The sequence below is a fragment of the Micrasema longulum genome, unplaced genomic scaffold, assembly GCF_059751315.1.
Source record: "Micrasema longulum isolate JH-2025_06_02 unplaced genomic scaffold, ASM5975131v1 h1tg001433l, whole genome shotgun sequence".
NCBI lineage: Eukaryota > Metazoa > Arthropoda > Insecta > Trichoptera > Brachycentridae > Micrasema > Micrasema longulum.
The window spans coordinates 305,834-325,912 of NW_028278619.1; the positions used below are offsets into that span (position 1 = coordinate 305,834).

Consider the following 20,079-nt stretch of genomic DNA (forward strand, 5'->3'; position numbering starts at 1 on the left):
AGTTAAAGAGCTGAAACCTTTATTTATGCGGGTGAGATTCATCTAATTGAATTATTTCACCTACATACTAGGCAACGCCTGAAAATGTTATTTTTTCAATTTCTATACTTCTTCATGGACCAGGTAGATGTTCAAATATAGGCAGAATGGTGAATGTTACACAGTGTGTAAAGTGGCCACTTAAACCAGCCATTGACAGGTCATAAGCCCTGTAGATGCCTAGACTTCTAAATAACCTTATCTTAAATGTTCTTCATCTCTGTTGTAATATGTTAATATTAACAGCTCCCCAGGGAGTTGAATCCAGTCCTTGTCTACAAAAATTTGGACAAACTCAAAATATTGTTGATTTTTTAAAATGTTTCCCTCGGCACGGGACACCCCGGTGAAGGAACATTATTCTGTATAAAAAAAAGAATACAAACAATGTAAAAGTACAAATAAATAAATAAAAAATAAACGTACCTCTAGATAAAATTGCACACGAAAAATAATTAAATACAATAAATATCATAGCTGAAAATAATGGATTTAGAGAAAAGACTATAATTAAATTATAAACAGTAAAACATACAAAAATATTATTAACTTAATATATCCTCATATCAAAAATCAATTAATAAACAAGTTTGCTTGCATAGAATTTTTAGGTCCGATTTCCTTAAAAGTTTCCAATGTTTTAAAACAATACGAAATAAACGTAGCCTTCAAAACAAATAATAATAACGGAGCTATTTTAAATAACTCAAAAGATAAGCTAAATATTTTTAAATACAATGGAATTTACAAACTGGTATGTAACGGCTGTAATGCAGTTTACGTGGGGCAAACTGGGCGCTCTTCTTAGCCAGATATTCCGAACACATAAGATCCTTTAAAAATAAAAAACAGGATTCTCAATTTACCAATCACTTAATTGAAAAAAATCATAAAATTCATATCTCAAATAAACCAATTCCGTCACATGTTGAAAACAAAGGGCGTAAACTTAATATACTCGAACGATTGGAAATGAATAAATATCTAAACAACCCTTATATCTTCACCACTATTAAACATTTTTAAACAGACTGTTATTTTACACTATGTCCCTTTATGTACACGCTTGCATAATGCGTTATTAATAGATTAATCATTTTACAATTGCATTTATATTTTTAGAAATTCTTAAAATATAAATATTGTACAAAAATACATTTATGTTTAAATAAATTTATTCATAATATTTCAATCAAAAATTAAAATTATAATGAACACCAAAGTATTATAACATTATTGATATATTTTCCACAATATTATCTAAAGATATAAAACTATAAAGCTTCATTAATTACCTCACAATACATACATGTATGTCAATAAATACTTACTTTGTTATAATTTTTTCCGAAATTCAAATATAAATACCCAAATTCTCCATTACCTATTAAACACTTAGCCTTGCCCGTAACTTTGGTTTTACCCACAATTATGATCAATGCACATGCTATTTAATTTTTTTATTTTTTATTTATAAATTTATTGCAAAAAAATAATATACATACTTAATAACAGGGAATCTATATAAAACCAATTAATGTAAAATGAAAACGGAGTGTTCTCTGTTTATGATAGTCTCCATCTAACATGGCACAGCCTGTTCTAAGATGGAGATTTTTTATCTTTAGAGCGTAAGTAGTCCTATACTAATAAAACAATAACATAAAAAAGAAAAAATAAAACTACTTAATTATAAATGCCTAGCTAATCAAATGTAAGAAATTAAAAATCATTATTATACAAATATAAAGTATATTTATGTGCCAAGAATACATGTTACATAAATAATATAGTATGTAAATATAATAAAACAAATATAAAGCAATGAAATACATAAAAATATAAATAATATGTGTACCAATTATGTAAAGTACTACGTTTATTGATTTACATATATTTTTCAAAAAAATCTCTCGCTACACTATTTATATGTGCAGTTATTTTTATTTTTAAATTTGTTTTACATTTTGAGTCTTTTATATTTGGCAATAAATCATTAAATATTTTTGGAGCAATTACATTGTATTGCTTTTTACCAAAGGCGGTTGATACAGATGCTATAGTTCATAAGATTATTTCAAATACTTGAAGATGAACATGTCAAGGGTGGGAATTATCGGCATGTGTGCATGAGAAGATGTATGAACGTAGAGGAAGCGAGGTCTGTATGCAAAGATAAAGTGAGATGGCATTCTATACTACCTAAAATGGCGTGAGATTGTTTGTTTTTTGTAAATAAATATAATTTTGCAATTTCAATATGTTTTCTGTTCTCTTTCAACAGACCCAATATATCGGCCAAGGCGCAATACTACGGAATATGTTTTTTGAACCAATTCTACCTTTCAAAGGATGATTCCAAGATTGCGGAAAATCTGGTCCGTGTTTATTTCTCCTTCTTCAGAGCTTGCATCAAAAAGGTGAGAGCTTTTTTTAAAAAGAAATATTTGCATTCCTATAATTTTTTGCTATTATTTAACTTTATTGCTATAAAAATGTTTTTTAAAAAAGTGATATTTCGTGAGATTTTTACCTTAATGTTTCTGGTAAGACGAACACAGAAATAAAACAATACACCGTTGATGATGTATTGTTTTATTGATATTAATGTCAATTCCTTTAAATATTTAGGTACTGAAATGACCAATGACAACAATTATAGCACCGAGATTAGAGCACGACTATCGGAAGCAAACAGATGTTGTTATGGCTTGTTTAAACACCTGGGATCCAAATGGCTCACTAGAAAAACTAAGACCATTATTTACAAAACTCTCCTCAGACCGGTCATTGCAAATGGTGCCAAATGCTGGGTTTTGACCAAAAGAGATGAAAATTATGCTATTAGTATTTGAAAGAAAAAAATATTAAGGAAGATATTTGGTGCTGTCAATAAAATGGAGTGTGGAGTAGACGGTCCGGAGACGGAATCATGAATTAGAGGCACTGTTTGCGAACCCAACATTGCACAATTCATCAAAATAAGAAGATTACAATGGTTGGGCCATGTGCACAGGATGAATGATAACTGCACCCCAAAAAAGATTCTTTATACCACTCCCGAAGGCAGAAAAAGCAGAGGCAGACCAAAATTAAGATGGCTGGATAATGTGGAAAGTGACATTAGAGCGATTGGCCTGACGAACTGGAGAATAGCCGCGGGGTGCAGGGACGAATGGAGACAAATTCTGGAGGAGGCCAGGGCCCACTACGGGCTGTAGCGCCACTGCTGATGATGATGATCATTGATGATGCAAATGAAGCTAACCGTGATATTTGCATGTTTAGGGTGAAGTCGATTCGAGGCTCATGAGCGGGATCCTCACAGGAGTGCGACGCTGCCGCCCGTTCCTGGGAGAGGACGCAGCCAAGGCGCTGCAGCAGCATGCCGACCCCCTGCACCGGCTAGTGCACATGGCCGGCTTCTCCGTCGCGCTCCAGGCGCTCGCGCTTCTGCAGCAGATGGGGACCACGGACAGGTAAAAAGGAGAAAAACGGCGTTTTGTGTGTCCAAATCTTTGTACACGAGTACGGGGCTCAAGACTGTAGTCTGATGAAAAGTAAGGAAATCGTATGATTTTGCCATTTCAAATTGCCGTTCTACCAAAATTGTGCCATCAAACATTTATTTATTTAACACTTTTTTTTTGACACTTTATATACATGTATAATACATATACATATAAGGGCGGGCATATTGCCTCAAGGCAATTTCTTCCTACCTACCCAAACCGTTCAGCTTGAGAAAATTATAAATACATGGACATATTGAATCTTACAATTTTATACAAAAATTAAAAGCAAAGATTAGCCAAAATAAAATTAAGACTATACTATGAAGAGAGGAGAGGGGATGGGAATGAAAGAAGAAGGATAAAGGAACAATTTAAATATTTATATAGTGACATTTCAATCTTGACTTAAATGTAAATAAAGAAGGGCGTCTCTAACATTAGTGGGTAGATTATTTCACAATCGAGCGGCTACTACTGTGAAAGAGGAGGCAAGAAAATTAGAGCGATGACAGGGTATTAAAATGGTTCTCTCGTTACTAGAACGAAGATATAGTCCGTGTTGTGAAAGAGGTTGGATGAGCTCTCTCAGATAAACAGGCGAAGTGGGATTATTTAAAATATTGTGAAGAAGTGATAGAATGTGAATGTTTCTTCTATGCCTGATACTGAGCCAGTGTAGTTGCATGCGATACTCGGTTATGTGGTCAAATTTGCGAAGATCAAAGATATAACGAATACAAATATTCTGCGATCGTTCTAACTTATCAAGCAATTCAGAGTTAGCATCTGGATAACATACATCCTCGTAGTCAAGGAGTGGAAGAAGTAAGCTCTGGACTAATGTTTGCGTAACATTAATTGGCAAGAAATTCTGTAATCTTTTAAGTGAGTGCAAACCGCTATAAAGTTTATGACTAACTTTGTTAACCTGATCGTGCCACCCTAAATGCTTATGAATGATAATACCTAAGTTTTTGACTGAAGTCATGAATGGAATTTCTGTACCATCTATTTTGAAAAGAGGAAGTGTGGAAAAATTCACTTTTGAATACGTTTGTTTACTACCAACAAGTACAATTTGGGTTTTTATTGGATTTATGAGAAGTCCATGTGTTTTTGTCCATGAAGAGATATGCTCTAGTGCAAGTGACATTACTCTACGTGTTTCAACAATGTCGACGGGTTCGAAATGAATATACAATGAGGAATTCCACTGTTTTCTAATTAATTTTTTTCTATTAGCGTACTATTTAAGCAAAAATATTTTTTTTTTTTTTTGTGTGTTATTTACAAAGATATGATTTTTTAAAGTTACATTTATCAAATACCGCGCAAAATGACAGTAATCAGTGTGCCACTTTTCAGTAGTGACGTCATGAAACGGTTAGCGTTCTTACTTTCACTGACCGCGGTAAGTTGTATTTTTCCAGCCAATAACAAAACTGACAAGAATCTATGGAATATTGCTTTGATTACTTCATTTAGTTGATCGTAATTTGCTCATTTCTATGCTATGGTTGTTTTTACGAACGTTTCGATTTGGAAAAACCTAGAAAGTTGACATAATCTCTGGTTGAAATGTCAACAAAGTATTATTTGCCGGATTTCAGGTCGTAGATCGTAATCGAATTATTCGAATCACAAATTATGCTCTTTTTTTTCTATGGTCAAAACGTTCCTTACAAGGTGTGGGGGCTTTAAGCGGAAACCGGTAATACTACACGTAGATATAAGGAGTGACATCATTATTTACGATTTTAAAATGAATTAATAAATTTTTTAACAAATTACAACAGGGGTAGAGAATACCTTAAATAAGGGAATATGGAAGTCAAGGCATTTACAGGGCTTATGACCTGTCATTGGCTGGTTTAAGTGGCCACTTTACACACTGTGTAACATTCACCATTTTGCCTATGTTTGATCATCCATATTTCTTCAATTCTTCCATCTGTTGATTTTAGTGAAGTCAAAGAGCTGAAACCTTTATTGTTGCGAAGAGATTCATCTGACTGAATTATTTCACATACCAGGCAACGCCTGAAATCAATTTTTCAATTTTTAAACTGCTTCTTGGACCAGTTGGTTTCATTACAATATTTGAGTTTGTCCAAATGTTCATAGACAAAAGACTGGATTTTACCCCCTCGGGGGTCATTAAGATTAACAAATTACAACAGGGATGGAGAATACCTTAAATAAGGGAATACATAAACTCGAGTCAAAATGGAGTAGTATGTCTTCAAACTTTTTCCCTGTGATTTTCCTCATCCACCCCCAAAGTCCCTATCCACCCCAAATGACTGTAACGATAGTTAATTGTGTTCAGGTTCTACTGCGCCCTTTACAAGAAACTGTGTCACCCCGAGGCGCTGACGACAACGCTGCCCGCCACCCTCCTGGGACTGGTGTACCGGGCCGTGAAGGTCGACCCCAGCGGCTCTAGGGCCGCGGCCTTCCTGCGCCGCCTGCTGCAGCTCGCCACGTATGCCGAGGCCGGTCGCGCGGCCGCGCTTCTCCTGGTTGTGGCGCGACTCGCTCGCTCGCACCCGCTGCCGCGCTCGCAGGAGAGGGAGGTAGTAACCATTTATTATTATTACTTTAAGCGGCCAGCTGAAAGCTAATATCGTGGGTATACAAGGAAAACCGGCTAACTGCAAAAAGCCAGTTTTGCGTAAATTGAATTTTAAAGTTTGGTTGTTCTTTCCGTGGGTAAAGGCCGAATCTGGTTTTCTCCAGCCTGAGACTGGCCTCGGAGTCGAGCATCTTGTTTTAGTTTGAATGTGGAATCCAAATTTGGGAAGCTATAGTTACAACAATTCGCGGAGAGAAATCAGGGTAATTCTAACCATTTTTTTTTTTTAAGGAAAAAGAAGACGAAACAAAATCCATCGCACTAGGATCTGAATCAGACAAAGAGGGAATCGAAATAAATGACCTGGCAACCGATTTGGTTGAAAATACTCGAGAAAAACCCAAGAAGGATAATATAAATGAAGGAGACACGAAAGAAGACAAAGTAAAGGTTCAGGGGAAATCAGAAGACTTGAAGAAGAGCAAATTGGATTGGTGGGTGGGGGACAAATCGGATCTTTTAAATGGTTATTATTATTTTATTATTTTATAAATATTTACCAAAATTTCCTCAGACATCTCAAAATCTCTTAATATAATATCTGTACCTTGGGGGTGAATCACAGGAGTCCACTTTTTGTCGTTTTGGAGTAAAAAATGCAGAAATTATAGCAATCAGTTATTTTATATCAACATATTACAACAGAGATGAAGAACATTTTAGAGAAGGTAATATAGAAGTCTAGGCATCTACACCACTCACTCACACAACACTCACCATTCTGCCCATATTTTAACATCTATATTCCTTTAATTCTTTCATCTGTTGATGTTTGTGAAGTTAAAGAGCTGAAACCTTTATTTCTGCGGGTGAGATTCATCTATAGACCTTAAAATTTAGCTTGATTAGAATGACAGCTTCTAAACTAATGTCAATAGTGATGGGAAATTACTGATCACCGATCACTGATCATGTACCGATCAAATCGATTTATCAGTTTTTTCATGCAAACATGAAACTCTGTTTTCGAAAATTGATATAAAAACGCAAAAACAAGCCTATTATAGTGTGTTTAAGACAATTATTCACCAAAAAATAAGACATTTATAGTTTTTTCATGAATAACATCAAATGAATTAATTTTTATTCGATCAATAAAAATAATAATTGATCAATTTTTCCCATCTCTAACGTTTTTGCAAAACGATGTAACCTTGTAAGAACGTCGTTAATAATTAGGTTTATTTTAGTTTTTTTTTTTAGTTTTAAAGCTGATTTTATATATTTATGTTGATTTTTGTGTCAAGCATTGTATTAAAAAAAATAATTAACACGCCAGATACGAATGATTTTTCGTGTGTCAATATAAATAACTTCTTTAACGTTACTACAAAGTTATTTCATCACTTTTGCTGACAAATGTCATTCTAATCGAGCTATATAGCTTGTACAATATTGTAAGGACTATAATTGAAATATTTCACCTACATACAAGGCAACGCCTGAAAATGTTATTTTTTCAATTTCTATACTTCTTCATGGACCAGGCCAGTTATTTTTTACGCGAATAAAACATCAAAGACCACTTTCGTCATAAAAATGCTTTTTTAAGTTGAAATAAAAATAAGTCATTGTCACATTTTTTGCACATCCGGCGTTGTTCTACAATAACGACGAATTGACAGAATAGATTCTTTGTTACAAGTATGTTTTAACCTCAGAGTAATAATTCTCTAGAGAAGTCCTTAAGCTCTTTTGTATAGAACAAAAGCATTCCAAATATTTGGTTTGATTTTTAGTTTAACAACAAACATGTAATGGACGGTTTTGGTTTGAGCCTTGAAATTCTCAGCCCAAGTACCTATGGTCTGTTGTATTTATTTGGACATATTTATGCATAGAAAATGATTATAAAGGAAAGTAGAAAGACACAATGGTATATAGTAGACTTGGTGGGAGTGGAAGCGGGAGAGAGGTGTTTATAATTGAATTTGATTCAGTGATCGTTTGAAAGAAGACAACTTGCTATCAAAGAAATCAAGACTGGTACGTTTGTTAGCAGACCTGAGAATTCCGGGCATAGGGGAATGAAAACCATAGTTAGTTCTATGGTTATCGGTATAAAGAGTAAGTTTTGTCTGAGGTTTCTAGTTGGGATATTGAATTAAATTGAGCTCAGTAGTTCAGGCTCATCAAAGAGTGAGTTGAGAATTTTAAATAGGACTAGGTCGGATTTATTTCGACGGTCTTGAAGAGAAGATATGTTTAAGCTAGTTTCTAACTCATACGTATATTGGTATCTGGATAAGCCCAACCTCCAGCCTTTGTTTCTTAAAAATCGATGTTGAACTGATTAAATATTTTTGATGTTAACATCATAATATGGAGACCAGATAACAGAGGAATACTCTAGATGCGGGCGAACTAGGGAACTTAGGAGTCTTAAGGGTATTGATATTTTTGAAGTCAGCTGTGCTTCTGTTAATAAATCCAAGAAGTTTTAAGGATTTATTGATAACATGTTCAATATGAATTGTAAAAGAAAGTTTAGTGTCAAGTACTTATTTGTTTATTTATTAAGGAAATCATACAGTCTTTATATAAAACAAGGTACAAAAGAACAATTTTAAAAAGTAAGACCATTTATAGATTTCATACTAATTTATTATGAATGCAGGAGGAGAAGGCAAAAATAATTGAATTCTAAAAAAGTAAAAATATGAATATTAAATAAAAAGTACATAAAAGGGAGAAGACATTGTATAGCTCCAACTCTATTTTCCTCCCTCTCTCTCTGCTTCCGTGAACATTTAAATTTCTTTGTAAAAATTCACAACCAACAATAATTTATTAGATGCAGGTAGTAGATGTTTATATGAATAAGTATAAATTAAGAGTTGAAATCAAAATAATCAAAGTATAATACCTAAATCTCGTATACTAGACACATATGATAATATTTCATCGTTCAGTGAGTAGTCGTATATTTTCCAGTCGAAAAAATCTCATTCACAACCTCGCACTTACTTAAGTTGAGATGTAGATTATTGGATGAGCATGCATGTTGTATTGCTGTAATCTGTTGCTAACTTCGTGGTCAATAATCATATAATGGTTTTTCTCTGTAACTAACTAACTAACTAACCATCACGCCATTTCCCCGGAGGGGTAGGCAGAGAGGATAGAGCGCCACACCACTCTGTCCTGGCACACTTCCTTTGCTTCCTTCACATTCATACATCTTCTCATGCACGCACGTCGATTATTCCGACTTTTCACATGACCACTTTCAAGAATTTGTTGTACTTGATCATGCCATGTCTTTCTCGGCCTTCCTCGACTTCTACAACCAGACACATTCGCATCATAAATCTTTTTAGCCGTTCTTTCATCATTTATTCGCTCCACATGACCGAACCATCGCAAAAAACCTTTCTTAATTTTGTCGATAATGCTTAACTCAGCCTTGCATTCTGCTCTAATTTCGACAATAGGGCACCTATCATACATTGTTTTTCCGCACATTCGCCTGAGGGATCGCATTTCAACAGCATTCAGTCTACTTTCGTCCCTTTTTTTCCAACTCCATGCTTCGCTTCCATACATTAGGGTTGGTACCAGAACTCCATTATGAACTGCTAATTTAGCCTCTTGCGATAGACACTTATTTGCTACGACAGACTTTAAGGCACCATTAACTCTGTTACCGGCACTAACCCTCCTTTCAATATCCTTGTCCATATTTCCATCTCTAGTAAACATACTACCCAGATATACAAATTCTTCGACCTGTTTCAAACTATCTCCATTTACTACAATCTTACATTCAGTCATAGTTACATTTCTTTCAAAGACCATGACGTTCGACTTTTGCACATTCATTAGCAAATCACTCTCCTTGCACACTTCGTAAACCTTTGTAACCAAGGATTGCAGTTCCTCTTCGCTGTCAGCTAGGAGGACTGCGTCATCGGCGTACAGAAGGCAACTGACAGTTAGATTACTCATTTTCGCTCCCACATCCATACTTTTCAATTCTCTCATACATTTATCCATGTATATGTTGAATAACCACGGTGACATTACACATCCCTGTTTGACTCCTTTAGGGATGTCAAACCAGGAAGTTAATGACCCATTTACTGTAAGGGTGACTCTATTAGGTTATAACTCTAAGGTTTTAACCTAGTTTACTTAAAATTAACCAAAATGGACTTGGCTTGTGAGCCATTCATTTCATAGTCATTTCATTAACAAAAAAATATAGAGATGCACAATGTTTGTTCAACACAGTGCCCTGCAAACTTTTTGAAGGTGAAATTGCATTGTTTTGGTTTCTAGATGACGACGATGAAGTTTACCACGACGTACCTTTAGAAGAAGACGAGCAGGACCACAAGAAGAAGCTGCAAGGCATCGCCAGGAAAAGAAGGGAACTTCCTTCCGGGGGGTGGGTACACTCCTCACTGGGCCCCGCCCCCCTGGAGGGAAACTCCGTCCCCAAGGAGGGCCCTGCCCCCCGCGAGGACGGGGACTACGGCAAGAAGGAGATGCCCAAGGAAAAGGAACTGGAGATTCTCATCAAGCGGAGCAAGAATATGGAAAAGGTAAGTGAGGAAGCAATGCCACCTCGATTCGAGGCCCGGGCGTTGGAAACAATTTGAAAATTTGCAAATTTTGCAAGCCAATGACAGGTCACAAGTCCTGTAAATGCCTACACTTCCATATTCTCTTCTCTAAAATGTTCTCCATCCCTGTTGTAATTTGTTTATCTTAATGACTCCCTGGGGGGTGAAATCCTGTCTTTTGTCTACAAACGTTTGTACAAACATATTGTATTAAAACCAACAGCAGTCTGATTCTAAGTTCAATCAATTTGATGTGATTTATACCGATTTTTCTAAAGCTTTTGACAAGGTCGATCACCAAATACTGTTGACCAAACTGTCTTCGTTTGGAATTCGTAATCCATTGTTATCTTTCTTTAAGTCATATCTCAGTGAAAGGAAACAGTTTGTAAGGGTAAACAATTCCATATTTAACAGCTTTAATGTATCTTCGGGTGTACCACAGGGTGCTCACCTTGCTCCTTTGCTATTCAATCTGTTCATCGATGATATTAAAAAATCCTTTCTTACTTCACCAATTTAGCTGTTTGCTGATGACACTAAAATTCTCAAACAGATTGACAGCCCTTCCGATTGTTCACTATTACAATCTGATTTACTGCCTTTTAGCACCTGGTGCTCATCCAATAATCTACATCTCAACTTAAGCAAGTGCAAGGTTATGAGATTTTTTCGTCTGGAAAATCCAATCATATACGACTACTCACTGAACGATGAAATATTATCATCTGTGTCTAGTATACGAGATTTGGGTATTATACTTGACACTAAACTTTCTTTTACAATTCATATTGAACATGTTATCAATAAATGCTTAAAACTTCTTGGATTTATTAACAGAAGCACAGCTGACTTAAAAAATATCAATACCCTTAAAACTTTCTTCTGTTCCCTAGTTCGCCCGCACCTGGAGTGTTCCTCTGTTATCTGGTCTCCATATTATGATGTTAACATCAAAAATATTTAATCAGTTCAACATCGATTTTTAAGAAAGAAAGGCTGGAGGTTGGGCTTATCCAGAGACCAATATACATATAATGAGTTAGAAACTAGCTTAAATATATCTTCTCTTCAAGACCGTCGAAATAAATCCGACCTTTTAGTCCTATTTAAAATTCTCAACTCACTCTTTGATGCGCCTGAAATACTGAGCTCAATAAAATTTAATATCCCAACTAAAAACCTCAGACAAAACTTACTCTTTCATACCGATAACCATAGAACTAACTATGGTTTTCATTCCCCTATGCCCAGAATCCTTATGTCTGCCAACAAACATACCAGTCTTGATTTCTTTGATAACAAGTTGTCTTCTTTCAAACGATCACTGAATCAAATTCAACATTCAACACCTCTCTCCCGCTTCCACTCCCACAAAGTCTACTATATACCATTGAGTCTTTCTACTTTTTTAATAATAATTTTCTATGCATAAACATGTCCTTAAAAATCGCCATTGGACGTATAAATAAATAAATAAATGTGTTTATATTTTCCAGGTAGTGAAGGAGTATTCTCCGCTAAATAGGAACCCCATGTACTGCGGTGCGGAATATTCCGCGGCCACAGAGTTACTCCTGTTAAAAGATCACTACCATCCGAGTGTGAGGCTTTTTTCTGAGAAATTATTGCAAGGTTAGTCACGGCCAGACTTTCGTGTATTTCAGTAATATTCATGAGTACGTATTAGTCGCCGCCAAACAGTTCAATCAGCCACTCAATTGGGCGGCTGGGCTGTTTATTATTTTTTTAAAAATACATATTTGGACCACTGTATTTAGTAGCCCTACGTGTCACGTACAAGGCTAAGGTACTCGGAAAAAATTGTTTTTTTTTATCTTGGAAATGGGATGTTCGATCACTGATTTTGGTTTATTACCTTTATGAGTCCAATCACCATTGTTGCAAAGTCCAAGAACAATGGCGCGTGATAACTACTTTTAACTACAGTGTGGATATCTGTTAAGGATATTCCATCTTGCATTCTGCTTCAAGATGATGGCGTTGTTAACTGAAAAATGGGCACTGAAATAACAGATGTTCGATACTCTGTGAAGAAATATCATCGCATGGACAATAGTCAAGATTCCGTAATTTAAACCTACATAGGTAACTTAGATAGCTCCGTGTCCGGTAAAAATTTGGGTCGTTTCAAAAGTACTTTGGTGATGATGATGGAAGTTTGCCGCATCAGCCAGCGTTGGGAAAAACGTTTTAGTGATTTTACCTGTTCGGCTGTTTATCAAATGCAAATGAATGTTGGTCGCAAGAGGCAAAATTAGCAGTTCATTAGGAGTCCTGGTCCCGACTCTGATGTGTGGGAGCAAAGTATGGGCTTAAAAAAACAGGGATGAAAGTAAGCTGAATGCTTTTGAAATTTTCAATTTCATTTATTTTATTCGGATATTTAAAACATTACAGAAAAAAAACCCAATTCATTCTTAATATAATAATAGATGCAATAAATAAATGCGATCTCTCAGGCGAATGTGTGGTAAAACTATCTACGATAGATGCACAAATATCGAAATCCGTACCTTATGTAAGGCTGAGATGAGCATTATCGACAAAATTAAGAAAAGAGCTCTGTGTCGGTGTGGACATGTAGAGCGAATGAACAGCGAAAGAACGGCTAAAAATATTTACGATGCGAGTGTTGATGGATGCAGAAATAGAGGAAGACCGAGAAAGATATGGCATGACCGAATCCAACAAATACTTGAAGATGGACATGTTAAAAGTAGGAATAATCGTCGCGCGCTCATGAGAAGATGTATTAATGTAGAGGGAGCGAGATCTGTATGCTAAGATATAGTGATGTGGCGTTCTATCCTCTCTGCCTACCCTTATCGGCATTAAGTTTGTGCAATAACATGATTAAATAATTATATATAATTGAACGCTTTGTTTCAACTCAGGTGATAATAATAATTATGGATAACTTACATAGCGCCATTTTCGTAATATAATATCTCAAGGGCGCTTTACAAAGTGATTATATAAAGATATAAATTTAATTTTAACTTTTTAATTTAAGAAAAATAATGTACTTTTTCATATTACTTTTCCACCACATGCTAAGAATTTATTCAAATGATTTAGAGAACAAGTGGGTTTTAAGTTTCTTCCGAAACATCACTTCACTCTCACAGTTTTGGATTTCCGCTGGGAGAGCATTCCATGCCGTAGGGCCTGCGACCGCAAATGCACGTTTGCCGAATTTAGTGCGCTGTTTGCGTAGAGGTATAATAACTTTTCCTTTCGACGTAGATGTAGCTGATCTAAGCGTAAGACGTCTGTCAGCTAGTTCATCTGGAATGCAGAATTCCCTTAGATATTCTGGAGCAGAGTTGTGCGGTGACTTATACATAAGCCAACAGAGTTTGTATTCCACCCTCTGTGGAAAACGTAGCTAGTGCAACTCCCGAAGTAGTGGAGTGATATGACTGAATTTAGAGATTCCAAAAATAAGTCTCGCTGCGGCATTTAATACAGCCTGTAGGCGAGCCATTTTATTAATTGGTAGACCTGCATTATACCATTACAATAATCGACTCTAGACACTACAAACGCATTTATTAATTGACGGGCGGCATCAACTGGCAAATTTTTGCGTATGCATTTAATCTGTCTCAGCTGGTAAAAGCATGAACTTATCGTTCTACTAATTTGAGCGTCAAGAGAAAGGTCAGAATTAAGGATGACTCCCAGTAGTTTAACGGTGGGTAAAGCGGTACTCCCTTCATCGGATAGTGCCGTATCCTGGATCAAATTCTGTCGTCTGGCTGAAGCCATCCATAGTTGTTCCGTTTTAGATGGATTAAGTGTTAGTCTATTTTCAGCTATCCAGTTTCCTATTTTCTCAATGCATCCATTAATCAAATCAACAAGCACATTTCTCTCGCTCGGTTTACAATAAAAATAAATCTGCGTATCATCTGCATAGCAGTGAGACCACAATCCACATTCTTTGATAATATTCTCTATATCTTTGGTGTACAGGAGATAGAGGAGTGGTCCGAGTACTGATCCTTGGGGTACTCCAGTAGACACCTTAATGTTGGATGAGCTATTACCCTGGAACACAACTGCATATTCCGTAAATAATCGTAAATATAGGTGGTTATATATATATACGATTATTTACGGTGATCTTTATAACCCAACAGTTTACGTCAGCATATCACAAAATGCAAATTACCGCTCTTAAAAAAATCACTAAAACTCGTTAATTTCAATACTGCCTTCTTTAAAAATTCCAACATCTCTGTTAAAAGATATACTTCTCTCAAAATGTATCTATTTTAGGTGCTGTGATTCAATACAACGGCGACCCTCTGAAGGACTTCTCCATCGCCCGTTTCCTGGACCGTTTTGCCTTCAAGAACCCTAAAAAGGACCCCTCCAAGTCGCTGCAGCCTGAAGGGCTGGAGGCGGGCCCCAAAAAGACCCGCGGTTCGCATCCCAAGTTCGCCGTGCGTAAAAACTACACTCCCACAGGAATAAAAACACTTCCGGTCAATTCTGCCGCTTACCTTAACGAAGACTCGCAACATATACCAGTGGATGAGAGATTTTTATATGAGTAAGTATTTTTGTATAGGGTTTGTCTACTTATTTCGAACATGTTCAGGTCGAAGGCTTCAAACCACAGTTCTGGAAGAAGCGGTCTCTTTATCGCATCGAATCAGTCCAACATCACTTATTGTTAAAATAATAATAATTATGCTTATGATTTTAGGATTCTACATATAAAATAATAAAAGTGAATTTACCGTCGGTTAATATCGGAGTTTTTCTGTGGCATATATAGAAACAACAATATTTCGAATATCGTTTTCAAAATGAAAGACTATTCTAGTTTACTTTAAAATCTGTCCTTCACAAATCTGCTCATCATTTTCGTCGGTTTGACATATTGAGTTATTATGGTTATTTACATTTTTTTAAATAATGTATATTTTTAGAAAAGCAAAACACGAACTATACAAAATGAGGTTTTTAATGTAATTAATGTAGTAGTTTTTATTTAAAGTCGTTATTATTACAAATATAATTCTTACATGTTTTCAGTACAACAGTAACACGAGGTATTCAATAATGCGATCAACGCACAGTTCTATAGAGATAACGAAATACGACACTCGAGATACGGCTCGAGGTCATTGCCGAGCGGGAATTTTAAAACTGTTGGGTCACTTTTTCGCCCGCTCTGATTAAAATCTTTTATAATATAAACAAGTATAATCCTAGGAGTTATTAAGAGATGTCACTTATCAGCAAATGTTCTGATACAAACTTTTTGGCCATCTGCTGTACTAAGAGATGTCACTTATCAACAAATGTTCAGATACAAACTTTTTGGCCATCTGCTGTACGCTTATCAAAGTATCAGCCTTTAAAGTCGAAAATGTCAGTTGAAAAAGACAGTTGCCGCGTACGGGGCACGATTTTTCAGACTGTCTAAATTTATTGTCTTATATTTCACTTAAAGATTCTTCTCATCGTTTCTTTGAATCCCTTAAAATAAATATGTGTTTATGTTTTTCCTTTTTTTAAAAAAATGTTATTACTATTTTATTTTATTTTTACATCTGAGCATGTTTTTCATTCTTTATTTCCATTCTTAATTTTTAATTACTCTTACAAATTTTCTTCATTTTTAATATTATTTCCATTTGTAAATACTCACTACAAACTACAAACCGTAAAATATATTTTTTTCACTTAAATTTTAATTTTTAAACAACTTTCATTTATGTTTTCTTTTTCCTTCTCTTTTTTATACTTTCATAATTAACCTTACAAATAATTGCTTTTTAATATGGAAACTTCACTGGTCCATTAGAATTAAGTCTAATTGTGTAAAATATTAAACTTTGTAACTGTACTGTATGTTTCCTGAATAAAAGAAAATAAAAATAAAAAATAGTTCCCGCTGGGATTGGGTTAATAGACTTGACTACATCTAAATTAATATTTTATATTTTGTAATCAAGGGAAATAGGTTTTTTCACTCTATAAAAAGACATTATCTTACATTTTTTAATATTTCATTTTAGGCTTTGCACCTAGAATAATAATTATTATATTATTTTGGTTAGTTAAGCTTCAAGTGTCATATTTTGTCCGCAGCTATTTCCAAATGCGCAGACAACAAAAGGGCGATGATTCGGATGCGGAATCAGACGCAGGCTCTGTGGACAGTGTTGAGTTTGAGAACTATTTGGACAGTATTACGGGAAAATCAAAGAAAGGTAAATGCACACTTATTTATTTATATATCAACGGTTCAAAGAACCTTTTAAAATAAAAAGTTTTACATAAATAATCACAGCAGTGAACAATTCATTATCTTTATATATGAATAATTCTTCTGTACATGTGAAATATTAACATTACCTCATTGATCAGATACAGTAAAAATATTATAAATATTTTGTTTTTCTTTTTAATTTATTTTAGGGGCTGAAGAGTCTGATGAGGCAGAAGAAGAAGAGGAAATGGACTATATGAAAGATATGGTCGCACATTCTCGTCAAGAAAAGAGTAAGAAACAAAAGGAGAAAGAAGAGGACCGAGAGGAGTCAGGGGAGGACGGTGCGAGTGAAGAGGAAGGCGATGATGATATTAGCCTTCCGAGTGACATGGGTAAGCGATGAAATACTTGACATATTATATTTATCATTGTTTCCCTATAGCTTTGATATCCTCAGAGTAATAATGCGTAACCTATAGAGAAGCCCTATCACTATGTTTCATAGAACGCAAGCGATGTTGGTTAGCAACAAATTGGTGGCCATTTTATTTTGTTTGACAACAAACACATGACGGTTTTTTCGGATGCTTTTGTTGCTGTGCTTGGCTTTGTTTGTAAATAACTTGTATATTTACATTATAATTAATAAAAATCGACATTGGTGAATTGCCGTATGTTTGGTTGCAGCAGTAGGAGCGTCAAAGGTGTTAAAGGAGACAGTTTTCATAGGCAATTGATTTCGAATATTTTCCACTGTTAACATTGTTTTTCGGCATTTATTGTCCCAACACGTGTATTGTGTTCCCTAAAAACTTTATAATTTCAACATATTTACTTCAGATACTATTTTTTCTCAATTTGGGAGATAAATTTGTGAATTAAAGTATGTTTACTGTTGATAATGACAGTTGATTACGGGCAATATGTCGGGGCCGCACTAGGCATCCATATAAAGTTTGAGTTTTTATCGAGTAGTGGTCGATTCAAATTTTACTCGAAAATGGCAATATTAACCTTAAAATCGTATCTAAAATGACGTGTCCAAATTTTAGGCCCCTACGACTCGCCATTTCGGAGATGTGACGGACAAACAAACAAACTCAGCACAGGACTTTGGTTCAATGGAGTTGGGATTTATGTCTCAATAAATGTAACATAAGTATATTGTGAATAAATAAATAAAAAAATAAACACTAACATGTATTTTCAGTTTTATAAAATAAATATAGGCGAATTATAGAAAAATACATCGGAACAACCCTGCAATGATAAATACACAGGTACATATTCAAAAGTAATTACAATGCAAATTAATATCCATTTGGCAATTCTCAACCTGAGTACGGCCCATTGTTTTGATGCGAACAGTAGCTAACTTAATACCCAATAGTCATATAATGGTTTTTCAACGTTTGGGCTCCTCTCTAGGTTACGCATTATTACTCTGAGGTATGAACTATACGTACATTTATTTGTTTACTCAGTGAGAATATGCAATGACGATTGGATTAAATAAACCTTTCTCTGGTACAATGAGTAATGCTTATAACTAGCAAATTCAGTCGGTCCTGTCTTCCTCGTAATAACCAAGTTCGACTGTATATATCCTTACCTAGCAAATGAAGAATACAGTTCTGTGTGAAAAAGAACTAGAACCCTAGATGAATGTTTTTGACTCTGTTGTTTCTGGACTGACACCTGAAGCGTAAGACTAATCACTTTACCTTGTGTAACATGAACTAGATGTCCTGCATTTTTTGTAACAACACGGTGCCCTACCCACCGTTGGGTGCCGACAGGAGTATGATGATGGTGGTCATATATTTGCATTTCATTTCAGATGAGGGTGAGGACATGGATGGTGATGACGACGATTCTGATTTAGTATTTTCCGGAGAAGACGAAGAGGAAGCGGCTTTAGAAGGAAAACCTAAAAAGGGAAAGAAAAAGTATTCTAAAAAAGGTGAAATCATATTTTTACTTCATTTTCACAGCGAGACCACCACCACCACCAGTGTTTTCTCTGTTTGAATGCATTTTCTCTGTTTAAATGCATTTTCTCTGGATGCATATTCTCTGTTTGGATGCATTTTCTCTGTTTGGATGCATTTTCTCTGTTTAAAAGCATTTTTTCTGTTTGGATGCATTTTCTCTGTTTAAACGCATTTTCTCTGTTTGAATGCATTTTCCCTGTTTGAATGCATTTTCATTGTTGGAATTTTTTTTCTCTGTTTAAATGCATTTTCTCTGTTTGAATGTATTTTCTGTTTGAATGCATTTTCTCTGTTTGGATGATTTTTCTGTTTGGATGAATTTTCTCTGTTTAGATCTATTTTCTCTGTTTAATTGCATTTTCTCTGTTCGGATGCATTTTCTCTGTTTAAATGCATTTTCTTTGTTTAGATGCATTTTCTCTATTTGGATGCATTTTCTGTTTTAATGCATTTTCTCTGTTTGAATTCATTTTTTGTTTGGATGCATTTTTTCTGTTCGGATGCATTTTCTCTTTTTGAATGAATTTTCTCTATTAGAATAAGTTTTCTCTGTTTGAATGCATTTTTAAATTTGCTTATCATCAATTTAATTACAGATGACTCAGATCTGGAATTCTCTGAAGACGAAAAAGACCTGATTCCTGTTAAATCTAAAAAAGGAAAGAAAAAAGGTTTGGATTTTTTTAGTACATTTTTTTATTTGTGTTTTCAGATCTCTATAAAGTAAAACCCTCATCTTGGCGGAAAGAACTGAGCCACATTATATGTATGGTGTTCACATCTTCCAGGTGCGGATTCCGTTTTCGCCTCCGCCGAAGAGTTCGCCACGCTGCTTGAGGAGTCAGGCGACCGCCGCCAGGGGAGCAGCCAAGCCGTGGCCACCGACGACCGGGCGGGGCCCAAGCAACTCAACTGGGAGGCCGGCCGCGACCATTGGGTGCGCGGCAAAAGGCCGGCCAGGGGTGGCAGGGGGGGAGGCAGGGGGGCGAGGGGAGGCAAGAGGCCCAGGAAGTGAAGGACAATGATTTACATTAATGTGTAATATAAAGTAAACGCTTGCGAAATTCAA

General features: G+C 35.4%; 1 protein-coding gene across 1 annotated transcript in view; it reads left to right on the forward strand.

Moving 5' to 3' along the window:
• Window positions 1–20,079, forward strand: part of LOC148275393 (CCAAT/enhancer-binding protein zeta-like) — a 37,017-nt gene extending 16,938 nt beyond the window's left edge. Inside the window, exons 8-19 of the mRNA XM_088235765.1 lie at window positions 2,324–2,459; window positions 3,328–3,518; window positions 5,884–6,130; window positions 6,421–6,655; window positions 10,471–10,736; window positions 12,257–12,392; window positions 15,066–15,342; window positions 16,893–17,014; window positions 17,223–17,408; window positions 18,857–18,979; window positions 19,607–19,681; window positions 19,799–20,079. Of these exons, the coding sequence (XP_088091891.1) occupies window positions 2,324–2,459; window positions 3,328–3,518; window positions 5,884–6,130; window positions 6,421–6,655; window positions 10,471–10,736; window positions 12,257–12,392; window positions 15,066–15,342; window positions 16,893–17,014; window positions 17,223–17,408; window positions 18,857–18,979; window positions 19,607–19,681; window positions 19,799–20,025 (2,221 nt within the window). The 3' untranslated portion in view covers window positions 20,026–20,079. The remainder of the gene's footprint in view (window positions 1–2,323; window positions 2,460–3,327; window positions 3,519–5,883; window positions 6,131–6,420; window positions 6,656–10,470; window positions 10,737–12,256; window positions 12,393–15,065; window positions 15,343–16,892; window positions 17,015–17,222; window positions 17,409–18,856; window positions 18,980–19,606; window positions 19,682–19,798) is intronic.